The following is a 13,422-nucleotide window of genomic DNA, read 5'->3' as shown; positions in this document are numbered from 1 at the left end:
TTTAAATGTTCTATAAGGAAATTCACTTGAACTTTGATTTCTCTACAAAGACATGTAGTCTAATGCTCACTTGACAGGAGTTGGCTTGGATTGATCGAGGTCAGATCATCCTTATGTTTATTTTTGTTGTTTTTAGCTCACTGGTCTGGGACAGGAATCATGACCATTCAACAAAATAAACAGATTTCTAAATAGGATGTTTAGCCCATGAATTCTTGAGGAGGAAATATTCTTCTTACCTCATTAAGCCATGACTGCCAAGGTTTTTTTCCTAGTACATCCTTCCCCCCATATTGAATCCTTTCCGCAATTTTTTCTCTTTTGTGTGGTTGTAGAGAACAAGACAAGTCAAACCAGACATTTTCTTCCTCCCTGCTTAGTGACCTTAGTGTTTGCATATGGCAGATAAAGTTGTCTGGAAAGACGAGTCACTTCTGCTTTGGTTTAATGCAGATTATTGGCTTTCCCTAAACAGTGGGTCACAGTTCTTCCAGATTACTCATTCTCAGAGAAGTTGCTGGAAGACTTCCTAAGCAAAGAAGATTCTTGCTTCTTGGTCTCTTCTGTCCACCTGTGCTGTGATGTGCTGTTCACATCTACCAGGGCTGTATATTCTTTGCTTTTCCTTCTTGTTAGCCATCTGTGACCCCTCTCATCCTCATGAGAAATTTGAGGTCTAGAGCCCTGTGTTAGAAGACATTAGTCTGTCCTCTTGATTGGGCTGAGTTGAGAGCTGCCATGGAATGCCTAGAATTCACTCCATATTAGTGACTCAATTCTCGTTATTTTAACTTAGACCATCCAAATAGTTGGTGAAAAACTATTCATTAGATTATTTTACATACTGAGAAACTACACTCTGTTGAAGGGTTCAGTGTTTCTCTCTAGAATGTAACAAACTTCCTTCTTTAGTGTCTGCCGAAGGCTCGTGGCTCAAACTGTTCCTCCAGGATAAATATGAGTACTACTACAACATCGATTCAAAAGAGATTTCCTGGGTCATGCCTGAATCCTACTTGCCTAAAGAATCATGGCTCATGGCAAAAGAAATTGAGGTAGGAGGTTTGTGTTTGATGAAACTATACTATGAACAGATAAATGTGATTACTTTTCTATTTTTGAATCATGGAAGTAAGAGAGGAAAGAACTGATTTATCAAAGGCTTGAGATAAAGTCTTCATGAATGCAGTTGGATATGGCCACATGGCTACTAACTTTTACAATTATTTCCATATTGGCCTACCACCACCAGACAGAACAAGGGCAAGAAAGCTTTCATAGTTTATTTGGAATGGTACATTATCCTAAGAAGTCAATCATTAGGTTTGCCTTGACACAAAAGCTCAGTTAGTAATAATTTCTTGGTTGTCAGTATTCAGAAAGTCTTTTTCTTTCCCCCTCACCACCTATCACAGAGATACATTTATCCTTTTAAAGGTCAGTAATGCTTTTTAGGGGGAAATATTCTTGAAAAGATGTTCATGAGACTGCTTTGGACTTGAGACCAAAGTTGGACCCACAAAATTTGAAAATTGCTATTTGATCCATGCATCATAGTACGTTTAAAGAGAAAATACTAGTAATAGTTTAGTTCCATTTCAGGAAAAAAAAGAGTACGCAAATGTAGGTCTTAAAGAATTATTAAAAGTCTCCATGATCAAAGATATTGCAGTATAGCAACTTTGTGGATCCAATCACCGGTATGATATTTGCTAAGACTCAGAGAAAAACCTGTGGCCTGGGGCTAACAATGCCACCAGAAATCCTGAATGACAAGAAGATAGTGAAGAAGAGTTAAATAACTAATTTCAAATATTCAAGATTGCCACAGTTTACAAGAAAATAGTACTGTGTCAGTGCCTTATCAGTGCTACTTTGTAGCAAAATGAAACTGTGGACAATATGGAAAAGCCATATGCTGTAGTTGAAAAGATATATCAAACTGTGAAGCAGCATCAAAGAGTTAAACTTCAGAGCTAACAATTGCTCCAGTGGCATCCAAAGATGCCCGAGGAGTAACCTTGTGAAATTAAGCATCATTCCATTAGGATTATTAAAAAGTGGAAGGTCTTACTCTGCTTAAAAAAAAAAAAAAAATCATTTCTTCTAGACAATCTGAAAGTACTGATTTCATGACTGTAAATGTGTCTTCTCTTAAAGGTTTTTAAGCATCTTTTTTATTATTTCGGTTGTAATTTTTTAAATTAAGTATCTACTGATTCCAGTCACAGCTGATCAAAGGCACCAGCCATAGAAGTGAGTCCAGTCTTGACTTGCATCTCTTACAAACATAAAAAGCAAACCCAGTTCATAACCCACATAAAGACTTTTCACAGTCCCCCTTCCTCCTTTTGCCTCGTTCATTCTCATTCCGACAGGGTTCCCCCTGTCTGGCCATGGTAGCGCCTGTCTTTCTTCTCTTGCCCCCTTTCCTTCTGCCCCAAGTCTTTTATTTTCTCCTAGGTTTATTTTGAGCTTCTCCTGGCTCATTGCAGAGCTGTGCCTACTCTGGCCTGAACAAGAAGGGGTCAAAGGAGCCAGAAAACATCATGGCCACTGCTGTCTTTTCCTTGGCAGCCCTGGGCAGGGAGGAGGCGATGCATATGCATATTCATACTGTACTCATCCTTGTCCTTTTCACACCCTGGAGCTCAGGCCTCACACCTGGTCCTTGCCAGCACCTCCACCTCTAGATCCTGAGATCACTCAACCAAATTCTCATAGCAGCACAGCAGCACATACAAAGGATTCAAAAGCATGTTGCTAGAAAGAAGCTAAGCCAGTTCATCCCTTGGCTCTGGTCAAGTCTGTTTTTTTAAACCAGGCCAGAAAGAGCTATCCAGATCTTTTTCTCAAAGATAAAATCTCCAGAAGCTAGCCTCTATGCTCCTTTCACCTGATGTGTGAAGTGTAACCAAAAGAAATATCTCTTGCCAGGACATAATTGAGGAAGTCACAACAGATTATGTTCGAGAAAAGATGTGGTCTGCTTCTGATGATTTGCTTCTTCGCCTTCAAGCCACAAGTGCAGGATCCCTTCTTAGGAAAGAGTATGAAGCTAGGAAATCATATTTGTATGAACAAGAAAAGCATGTGGTCAAAATACAGGTATGTGAATCACCTACCACTAGTTACAGGAAACTGCCCTGTCCCCTGAAGACACTTTATTTGATAATAATGCCATTAGTATGACATTCTAATTAAAAATTCTGACTGCAGATTTTCCCTTAATCATTGCCCCCAAACCTGCTTTTTTAAGGCACAGAGATGGGAAAGCCATTGAATGATTTTTCACCTTTGCAGACCATCAAGGGGCACTATGGACTTACAGAGGTCTGCCTGCCACCTACCTAGGTGGAGCCAGAGGGACTCCTCAGATCAGAGTTGAAATCTGCTTCTCTAAAAAGTTGAATCTCCTTGGGTCATCTACTTTCTAAACTGGGTGGTTTATGAATGTTTTTCAGTGGCTAGTGGATGTTGAGTGGCACATCTATGTTCTTTTCCTCTAGACTGAAAGAATGGAAGAGCTAATGAAATGGATTTCACATCTCCAAGAGTATCTTCTCGCTTACATACTCTTCATTTAGGCCTCTAGGAGAAATCCTCCTGTTCTGTTTGGTTATGAGTTGTTCTTAAGCTTGCATAATTTGTCCGAACTTTCTGGTTGCTAAGGAACTTGGCAAACTTAGATGTTTCTCCCCTATATTCTGCTACTACCCTCTACCAACTACTTTGTTGACTTCCAAAAGGTGGTGTGTCTTTTTTTTGTGCATCCAAAGTGATACCGTTATTGATGAACAGCACTTGGTGGGTTTTTGCATTGGCCAATAACTAAAAAATTTCCCAAATTGGAAGCTTTTAAGTTGGAGATTCCTCTTTTGTGATCATTGGTGTTCTTACCTGCTTTCCTCACCTAACTATATCATCCAGGGCAGAAAATAAGTTTTTCAAATTTTTGTATTGTTATATCTTATGTATGATAGATACTTAAATATTTGAATTTGTTCAGAGCTTAAGATGTTAAAGGCAGAAATGATTAATTTTAAGAAGAAAACTCTCCCATAAGCCTGACAATGAATATTTCTTAGCTGAACCAGTAAGTTTTCCACTTTATTTCTTCTTTAAACACATGGCAGGCAAAACATACAGAAAGTGGAAGAAAAAAAAAAGCCTAAAGATAGATCCTCCACGCTGATGCTAAGGCTCTAATTTTATACAGAATTAAAGAGTGTCAGCCAACCTGACACAATTTGAGCCAACCTTGAACTGCCCAGTCTCGGGACATAGAGCAATGTTTTATTTGGAGTACCTTTTTGGAGCACACAGGTATAAAATCCATCTGTTATTAGGACCTAGGACCGAAGTCATGAGAGGGCTTGGGGAAAGAGTAATAGCAATCATCTGGAGCCTTTTTCCTTCATCTCAGCAGAGGCAGTAGGATGAAAGAAGAAACCATAGAAATGTGAAGTCACCCTGCCTTCTTTTTTGTTTTTGGGGTTCTTTTCCTACTCCTTTGATGGTATTCTAATGAGGAAGGCAAGAGGTATAGAGGCAAGCTATAGACTGGAAATGAATATGGATTCAGCAGAAATTTGCTGACCCACAAAACCAGATGACCATGAACCAAAGGGTATTATGCTACTCTCATCTTCTAGTCAATATGGCCAATTCACCTTGAATGAGGGGCATGATCTGAAATGTGAGGACTTTGACTCCATAAACCAGCTCAACCTTCCTAGCTGGCTGAATCAGTTCCAGACACAGTAGTCTTAACAAATTCAGAGAGACGGCTCCCACGCTGAGGCCAGCCACATCCCAGTTCCACCACTCTCAGTCTCCTCCCAAGGAACTGAAGAGGAGTACAGAGAATATATGGCATCATTAGCCAGTCCTCTGCCTCAAGTACTATGGAACCAATCAGAAGGTACCCAAGGTGTCTCCTGAGAAATTCACTGTCATATGATTTGTCTCTCATGGCCGAGAGACATAGAATCTCTTGAAAGCAGTGAGAGGGAAAAAGCCGTGTTATTTTTGAACAGTAAGAAGACTCTGATAACATTTACAAATGAGTGAGCCAGAAAATAATCTCAAACTAAAAGGAATATTTTATTTCAAAAAAATAAGTAAATATAAGATGTAGATATAAATTAAGTAAACTAACATTTAGGGACACTCTTACTCCAGCAGACAAATTTTTATGCTGAAACTCTTTCATGCTTTCAAGGAACTAAACAAAAGATGGGTTCAGTGAAACAAGACAAAACATTCAAAGATAACTGACAAATAAAAAAAGGAAGAGAAATAGTGACATTGTAGAATGTAAATGAACTCACAATTGCAAAATGCCCAACAAACGATCAGAATAACTGCAACATGTGGTCAGCTCGAGAAAACGCTCACAAAAAGTTGAGGAAAAGAATTGATTTAAAACGCACTTGCATTTTCATACTCATTTTGTGGCTGAGTTGTGAGAATGAAGCTGGATAATTCACATGACAGACTAGCACGGTTTGTGGCCCTGAGGTTGCTCAGTAGTGTTAGTAATGAAGAGATGATGGCGCCAAGGACAGATGCTGAGGACAACATCGAGATCGTTGGTGTGACACAGAAGAAGATCGGCAAAACTGAAAGGGGAGAAAGTAGATAGCTTGGTATTTCTTTTTCTTGGAACTGAGGAAAGCTGGAATGCCACTTCTTAGGAAGAAACATAATAGTGACAAATACCCAAACCTAGTCCTGGGAATAATGGAAGCAATGAATTATTGAACATCAGAGAGTGCCACAAGCTTCCCCCCAAAGAAAGAGAAACAACTAGCTCCTCTGAAGCAACTTGCAGATTGTCCAGAGCAGCGGCAGAGTCTGCAGGTGGGGAGGAAGGGGGTGACCTGATGTGACAATCCTTTATCACGTTGTTTTAATGTAAGCAACTACTCTAGAAGATCAATGGATTGTCCACCTTTAAGCTAAGAAGGTAAAGAGATAAATGTTTAGGACTTTCTTGGCTAAGAGATCACACGAGGATTTGTGCTTCAGAAATTGGGGTTGGTAATTTGAATATTATTGTCCTGGTTGCCAAGTTACCAAACAAGGCAACCAATTTAGCAAGCCACATTTTCTAGAGATTGACAATTGTAAAATCTGTAAAACAGAGCAATAACCTTTGAGGTCTAGATATTTTGAAAGACTCCTTTGTTAAAGAAGCATTACACAGAAAATATATTTATGGAAAGAAAAAAGAAAATGTAACAAAAAGATGGCTATTATAAATTTTCCCACAAGTTCTTATACTAGTTAGAGAAGATTGACACTTCTGTAAACACCTTCTGTCTCTAATTGTCTGCAGAAAGCTTCTTGTGAATGGCTTTATGGTTTAGAATTTTGTTTCCTTTTGCTTTTTCATCAATAACTCCTTTCTCCCAACTATATACCCAAAATTGTTTTTAATAAACAGACTCTAATTAGAAAAGCCTGCAATCTGATGGCCTAGCACAGTAGTTCTATTTGCACAGAATAAGAAAAGCCAGTCCTGGTAGTGCCAAAGCTTACAAACTGTAAAAGAACGTGTAATTTTGACAAATAAGAGGCATATAGTATTCTGCTTCTGTTGACCAAAAATTCTATACCTAGCAAAGTTGCTTTGGTTGAGAAGGTTACAATTAAAATATAAGTACAGAACAATTCCAGAAAAATCTACATTATCAATAAAGAGATGAAATACAAAATGAAATCTCAAAGAAAATCCAGTTGTTGAGCATTGAATCCTTAGTATTTTAAAAAACAGTAAATATTGGACAAATGGGTTCATTCTCCCAGTGCAAGAATGCATCAGTAGTACATCAGCCTTCACTATGACAGATTATCCAGAAGGTTGGTGACTCTGAGCTAATAAGATTAATAGTTTTTCTAGAGTTTAGATGATTCGAGAAAAGCAGAAGTAAGAACTTAAGCATTTCAGTTTGGATTCAGAAATGGGATATATTTTATATATTTATTTAGATTTCTGTGCTTTCAAAGTTTTAACCCACAAAAACATAAGCACCACAGAGACCCATCACAATGAATGTTACTAGTTAGCTTGCCATGGAATCCATTAACCTGGGGCACCTGGGTGGCTCAGGTCATGATCTCAGGATCCTGGGATCAAGTCCCATGACAGGCCCCCCTGCTCACTCAGCGGGGAGCCTGCTACCCCCCCCCCCCCCCCCCCCCCCCCCCCCCGCCGGCTCTTTCTCTCTCTCTCAAATAAAATCTTTAAAAAAAAAAAAAAAAAAAGATTCCATTAACCCACAATTAGGGTCCACTTCCCCTGGTCTCTCTAGCACCATTGGGCCACTTTGCAAGCAATTGTTGATGACATCAGAGAACAGTTTTTCCCATCTTTCAGAAATGCCACACCGACAGATCCCCTGGTGGCTTTTTCTAAATGGGCCATCAATTAAAAATCCTTTATCTTTGCTTAGATCTTTATTACTTGAAGTGTAGAGCATATACCAGCACTGTTATTACCTGGAAGCCCCACTCAGACCCTCTCAGTTCAAATCTGCATTTTAAAAAGACCCTGTGATGATTTGTATACATGTTAAATTTTGAGAAGTACTATGAAGCTAAATCCAGTTTTAAAACGTCAATAATTTACCTTCTTATGTAAGTCCTTATCAACCCAATAGCTTAAAGGAGAAAAACATGTGCTCGTTTCAGTAGTGCAAAGGCAGCTGATAAAGTTCCAGACCCTTTCCTGAATTTTCTGTAATAATTACATGGAGATTTTAGTTTATTCAGGAGATTGGCATCTTTACAATAATGAATTTTCCAGTTCAGTAATCAGTATATCTCTCCGTTTATTAATCTTTCTCACTGTAGAGCATTAAATTTATTCCTATTTCTAAAGTTAACTCCATTATTTTTTGCTATCATGAATGTCATCTTTTTTCTATTGTGTTGTTTTTCACATGCAGAAAATTAATCAAGTATATATGTTCATTTTAAAACTAATCACCTGGAAGAACTCAGTTTTAATAGCTTTTCAGGTGGCTCTCTTGAAACATACCTACTTTTTACATTTCTGATTTTTTTAAATCTTGTAATCTATCAAGGAATAAATTCATATGACCTTAATAGTATAGGAAACTCTAAAACATTGGCTACTTAAAAACTATTTGGGCTTGTCTCCCACTTCTGGGAATACAGAACACAGCTACTTTTCCCTATTCTTTCCTCTAAGTACAGCTAAAAGCCCCAGACATTATATGTAAACAAACACAGCACTATGAAAAATGGAGAGAGGAAAGGTAGATTGTCTTGGGAACCTTGAGACCCAAGAAGGACATGAAGGTGAATTCTGTGATTTTCTTTTAGCTTTATGTATCTCAGACTTGTTGCTGCAGAGGCTGGCAACACAAAAATGCAGGCAGAAACTCCAACAAAAGCCTTTTCTTTGTAGCCAAAGGACCAAGAAAGGTGTAGCCCAGAAAGACAAAACTTTTAGATTATAACCACTCTAACTCTAGCCAAACAGCACAGAAAAACAAAACTGTGACCCCACACACACACATACCACTCATGCCACAAAGTTGAGACCCTGGCATTTCACCCTGGTAGACCCTAACAAGGTACCCAGCTCCCCAGAACCTGAACTTCCATGCTCACAAAAACAGTAATGTGGCAGCCCTTCCTTTCCTTGCTGGGTGGTGTCAGAGGAGGCAGGTGGAGAGTGTGGACTTTGATCACAAGCCAGTAGTAATGAGGCCACCTGCCACAAAGCTTTCTGCTACCAGTGGAGGCCACGTGAGGAGTAGTAACACAGCACCACTGCCCTCCCTCCCAGGCAGAGTAGAATCGGCCCAGCCTTAGGGGTAGAGCTCCCAGCCCCTCCATTCAGCACTAATAAGCAGCCCCCATCTCAGGCATCAATAGAGGCCAGGTGGAGAACCTGAACTTCCACCCCTACTTGCCAGTAATGAGGCAGCATCACCACCCCCTTCCCTTGCCAGAACAATGTCAGGGAAAGCCACCTAAAACAGAATAAATAAGATCCAGAGTCTTATTAGTCACCACATAATGTCGAATTTGTCCACCTTTCAATCGATAATAAACATTTCAAGAACCAAGCAAACTGTAAATTGTAGAAGACAATTAATAGATACCAATACAGATGACAGAGATATTATCAGACGATTTTAAAGCTGCCATAAAATATGGCAATAAACACTTCACACAAAGGAAAAAATAAAGCCTTGGCAAAGAACTAGAAGATAGTAAAAAAAACAACAACAAATTTTGGAACTAAGAGATAGAACAACATATAAAAAAAACTCAGTGGATGGACTTAACAGCAAAATGGAGAGAACAAAGGACCAAGTTAGTGAACTAGAGAATAGAATTATAGAAACTACTAGATCTGAGCAACAGAGAGAAAAGATGGAAAAACCAATGAACAAAGCCTCAAGGCATCTGTGGGACCATAACAAAAGATTTAATGTTTGTGTCATCAGTTTCAGAGGTGAAGAGAAAGGGAAAGTACTGAAAAAGCCCTGGACTAAATGTCTCAAAAGTTCCTGTGTGTGATCAAAGACACAGAACCACAGATTCAAGAAGTTGAGTAAACCCCAAAGAGGATAAACTTAAAGAAATGTACCCAAAGATGCATCACACACTTCTGAAAAATAAAAAAAAAATTTTTTAATCTTTAAAGCAATGATATAGGGACGACAACTTATCTGTAAAACAGTTCTCATGACAGAAGATTTTCCCATAAGGGCCTATGGAAATGAGGAGGAATGGCCCAAAATTTCTTACAACATTAAAAGGAAAGAACTGTCCAACACAGTATTCGTTATCCACCAAAAATATTCTTTAGGAATGAAGGGGAAATGAAGACTTTGTTAGATGAAGAGAAAAATTAAGAGAACTTGTCAATAGCATACCTGCCCTAAAAGAATAGCAAAGAAAGTTCTCTAAACAAAAAAGAAAATGATAAAAGAATTTTGGAAAACCAGGAAGGAAAAAACAATGAAAGAGTAAAATTGTGAGTAAACACGTTTTCCTTCTACTCTTGAATTTCCTTAATTATGTTTGGCAAGTGAAGTAAAAATTACAAAACTTGTTATATGATTCTCAATATGTATATAGGTAATATACAATTATATTATAAATGGGGTAGGGTAAGGTTTGTATGTATAGGAAGGTAAGGTTTCTATACTTTGCTGGAGAGTAAAGTATAAAAATGAAGCCATTAGCTTAGATATCCTCAATCTTTTTCATTTTTGTTAGTTCAGCGAAACCCTGGGGAAAGAAATGTCTGTCCTACACTTTTTGGAGGGCAATTTGACAGTAACTACTCATTTTAAATATCAATTATTGGGGTTGGCGAGGTGGCTCAGTCAGTTAAAGCATCTGCCTTTGGCTTGGGTCATGATCCCAGATTCCTGGACTTGAGCCCTGGCATTGGGCTCCCTGCTCAGTGGGGAGTCTGTTTCTCCCTCTCCGCCTGCCTGGCACTCCCCCTGCTTGTGCTCTCGCTCGCTCACCTTCTGTGTGTGTGTCAAATAAATAAAATCTTTTTAAAAATAAATAAATAAATAGGGGCAGCCCGGGTGGCCCACCTTCAGCCCAGGGCGTGGCCCTGGAGACCCGGGATTGAATCCTGCATTGGGCTCCCTGCATGGAGCCTGCTTCTCCCTCTGCCTGTGTCTCTGCCTCTCTCTCTCTCTCTCTCTCTCTCTCTGCCTCTCATGAATAAATAAGTAAAATCTCTTAAAAAATAAAAATGAAATAAAATAAAAATAAATACCAACTTTTGAGCCAATAATCCCCTATTTTTTTAATTTTTATTTTTAAAGATTTATTTATTCATGAGAGACACACAGAGAGAGGCAGAGACCCAGGCAGAGAGAGAAGCAGGCTCCATGCACCGGGAGCCCGACGTGGGATTCGATCCCGGGTTTCCAGGATCGTGCCCTGGGCCGAAGGCAGGCGCTAAACCGCTGCGCCACCCAGGGATCCCCATTTTATTATTACTTTTTGTCACTCAGAGCCTTGATAAATTAAGCTTTCAAACAGGAGACTGAGCTTCTACCTGCTAACTGTGCTTTCCCCAAGTTTGAGACAAGCCTCAGCTGTGAGCTGGAGCATTCTGCTCAGTACATGTCCACCCATCAGCAGTGGTGTCCACGGGGGATTTGGAAGAGAGGGCCCCAGACAGTAGCCCAACACAGTGCCTCCCGAGACATACTCTGTTCCTGTGCTTTCTATCAAGCAGTAAACTGTTGCACAAAAGGAATTTTTTAACTTGCTCTTTTCCACAGGCTTTTTGGAAGGGATACAAACAGCGGAAAGCATATTCATGCAGGCGGCAAATGTTCGTTGACAATACCAATTCCATTGTGAAGGTAAACATCCCTTCCTACCTTAGTGCTTGACTTATTCCTTTCCCTTCAATTTTAGTTTTGCTCCTGGAAGACAGAGAATGGAAAGGGTACATAGGAGTCTTGAAGTCAGAAATAAGTCCCAGGTTTGAGTCCCATATCCATTACTCACTCACATAGCTGATCATCTTCAAGGCTGTTAAAACACTGTACCTGGCTCAGGTCCTCTGTGTGGTTTTGAGAATCAAATATGCAGTTATTTCATAACCAGTGAATGCTCTTTCTCTACCAAGTCCAAATTGATACTTAAGCTCTAGGGGAAAACAGCATCCTCTTATCGTATTCACTGATAATATTTACAGTGCTCAAACTTAACCTTAGTTGTTAGGCAAATGCAAAGCCAGTAACAAGAGGAAGTAGAACTAAGTTAGGACCTCGGGGTGGGGTGTGGGGGTGGGGGTGGGGGTCAAGCAGGTCTAACCTAGCTCTCGACCCAGTCTGATGGCTGTGAGTTTAGAAAATGAAAAGGCACCAGGGTACCCACTCCTCAGTTCTGGAAACCAGAGGACTGCCCAGAAACAAACTTGCAGACAATGTGGAAATCCAGATTAGAGTCGGAATAGTAGGGCTGGACAGAGATTGGAATGACATGAGATTAATTCATAAGACCTCTAAACTGTGAAGACAGAGAATGACATCATCTAGACCCATTGTGCTCCTTAGTGATGTGCTGCACTCACCATGGAACACATGCCTGTTGCCTTGGGACACTGTAGGTGCCAATTGGTCCCTCATGAGAATTCTAGACATGTTTCCCTGTAAAGACTTAAAGGATACTGGATGACTTTAAAGGATGGTGGAAGAAACCTGGGACTTAGTTTTTGATTCCCTGACCTATTGCTATGCTCAGCAAAATGTCTGCCCTCTTGGTTTTTATTTACTGAGACGAAAGCAGAAAGGCACAAAGCTATATTACCTTCCCCACCATAAGGTATAAAATGCTTTGAACCCCCAAGAGAAAAAGCAATGAAAGAAGTAGAAGATGAAGATGAGACTTAGGATGTTAATTATTTGGTGGGCTGCTAATATCTACTTTTTTATCACACTATCAATATTATCTTTAGAAAGACTGCGTGAAAAGATATTAAAGGTTGTTTGGTAATGCCTTGATTTCTCTGTTTAACTCATTTTTAGATTCAGTCCTGGTTCCGGATGGTAACAACACGGAGGAATTACCTTTCACGACTACAGTATTTCAGAGATCATGTAAGAGACATGCCAAGTAGATTTTCACCCTGACTGAGGATGAATTGAATGAATGCTTTGTTGAATGTTAGCATTGAATGATTTTTATTAGATGGTGGAAATATTTTTAGAAGAGAACCCGAGTGGAAGGCTATTGGTGTATTGTATATGCTGGCTGCATAGTGTTCATTCCTATCTAGTCTTTGCATTAAATAGAATATTTTGTCAGTTCAGGAAGAGAAAATGAAATGTCTTCTTTCCTAAATATTTTTCACACACTTGCTTCCTTTTGTCCTAAGACACACACCAAGGCTTTTATTTGGGTTAAATGATATTTTCATGTCTCCCCAACTGCCTTTGGCTCAAGTTCTAAAACATCAATGTCACTTAATTTGATGGACAGTTGCAAGCCAAACATCAGTAACCTTACATATTTTTTAAAAACAACTTCAGAGCTAAATGGTGGAAATGTACAATAAGAGGAAACAACGGGTCTTAAGAACTCAATGTGATAATATTGGGAGGCTTACTTTTTTTTAATTCAGAACTCATGTTAAGAGTGAGACTTCACTAGTCAGGGCTGCATAGAAATGTGTGAGAAGAAATGGATGTGGGCTAGTAATGTTGAAGAGAAAAGATTCCAGACAAGTATTTTCCAACACTGCTTATAAAGTTTTTCTAACTGCTAACTGATAAACTTAAATAGAAGACCACAGGAAGAATTTTTTTAGGATCTTTAAATTGATTCAATCTTAAATTAGAGATTGAATCATCTAAATTTGAGGCTAAAATTATTTTCCCCCAAAAAGTAAAT

At 39.2% G+C, this 13,422-nt stretch overlaps 1 protein-coding gene and 1 long non-coding RNA gene across 3 annotated transcripts in view; one reads left to right on the top strand and one right to left on the bottom strand.

Moving 5' to 3' along the window:
* IQGAP2 (IQ motif containing GTPase activating protein 2) overlaps positions 1 to 13,422 on the top strand; it is a 287,444-nt gene that overhangs the window by 224,832 nt on the left and 49,190 nt on the right. Inside the window, exons 16-19 of one of the 2 annotated variants that reach the window (XM_038532512.1) lie at positions 913 to 1,055; positions 2,938 to 3,108; positions 11,304 to 11,387; positions 12,558 to 12,629. In XM_038532512.1, coding sequence (XP_038388440.1) covers positions 913 to 1,055; positions 2,938 to 3,108; positions 11,304 to 11,387; positions 12,558 to 12,629 — 470 coding nt within the window. The remainder of the gene's footprint in view (positions 1 to 912; positions 1,056 to 2,937; positions 3,109 to 11,303; positions 11,388 to 12,557; positions 12,630 to 13,422) is intronic. The other variant, XM_038532513.1, reaches the window with a different exon arrangement.
* On the bottom strand, positions 11,011 to 12,044 carry LOC111095173. The gene is made up of 3 exons (XR_005356860.1): positions 11,908 to 12,044; positions 11,536 to 11,676; positions 11,011 to 11,450 (listed from the first exon to the last, which is right to left on the bottom strand). It is a non-coding gene; the product is annotated as an uncharacterized LOC111095173 (long non-coding RNA).

Source organism: Canis lupus, chromosome 3 (assembly GCF_011100685.1).
Source record: "Canis lupus familiaris isolate Mischka breed German Shepherd chromosome 3, alternate assembly UU_Cfam_GSD_1.0, whole genome shotgun sequence".
Taxonomy (NCBI): domain Eukaryota; kingdom Metazoa; phylum Chordata; class Mammalia; order Carnivora; family Canidae; genus Canis; species Canis lupus.
The sequence above is the reverse complement of the archived record's forward strand: the minus strand, read 5'-3'. Positions and strand labels throughout refer to the sequence as shown.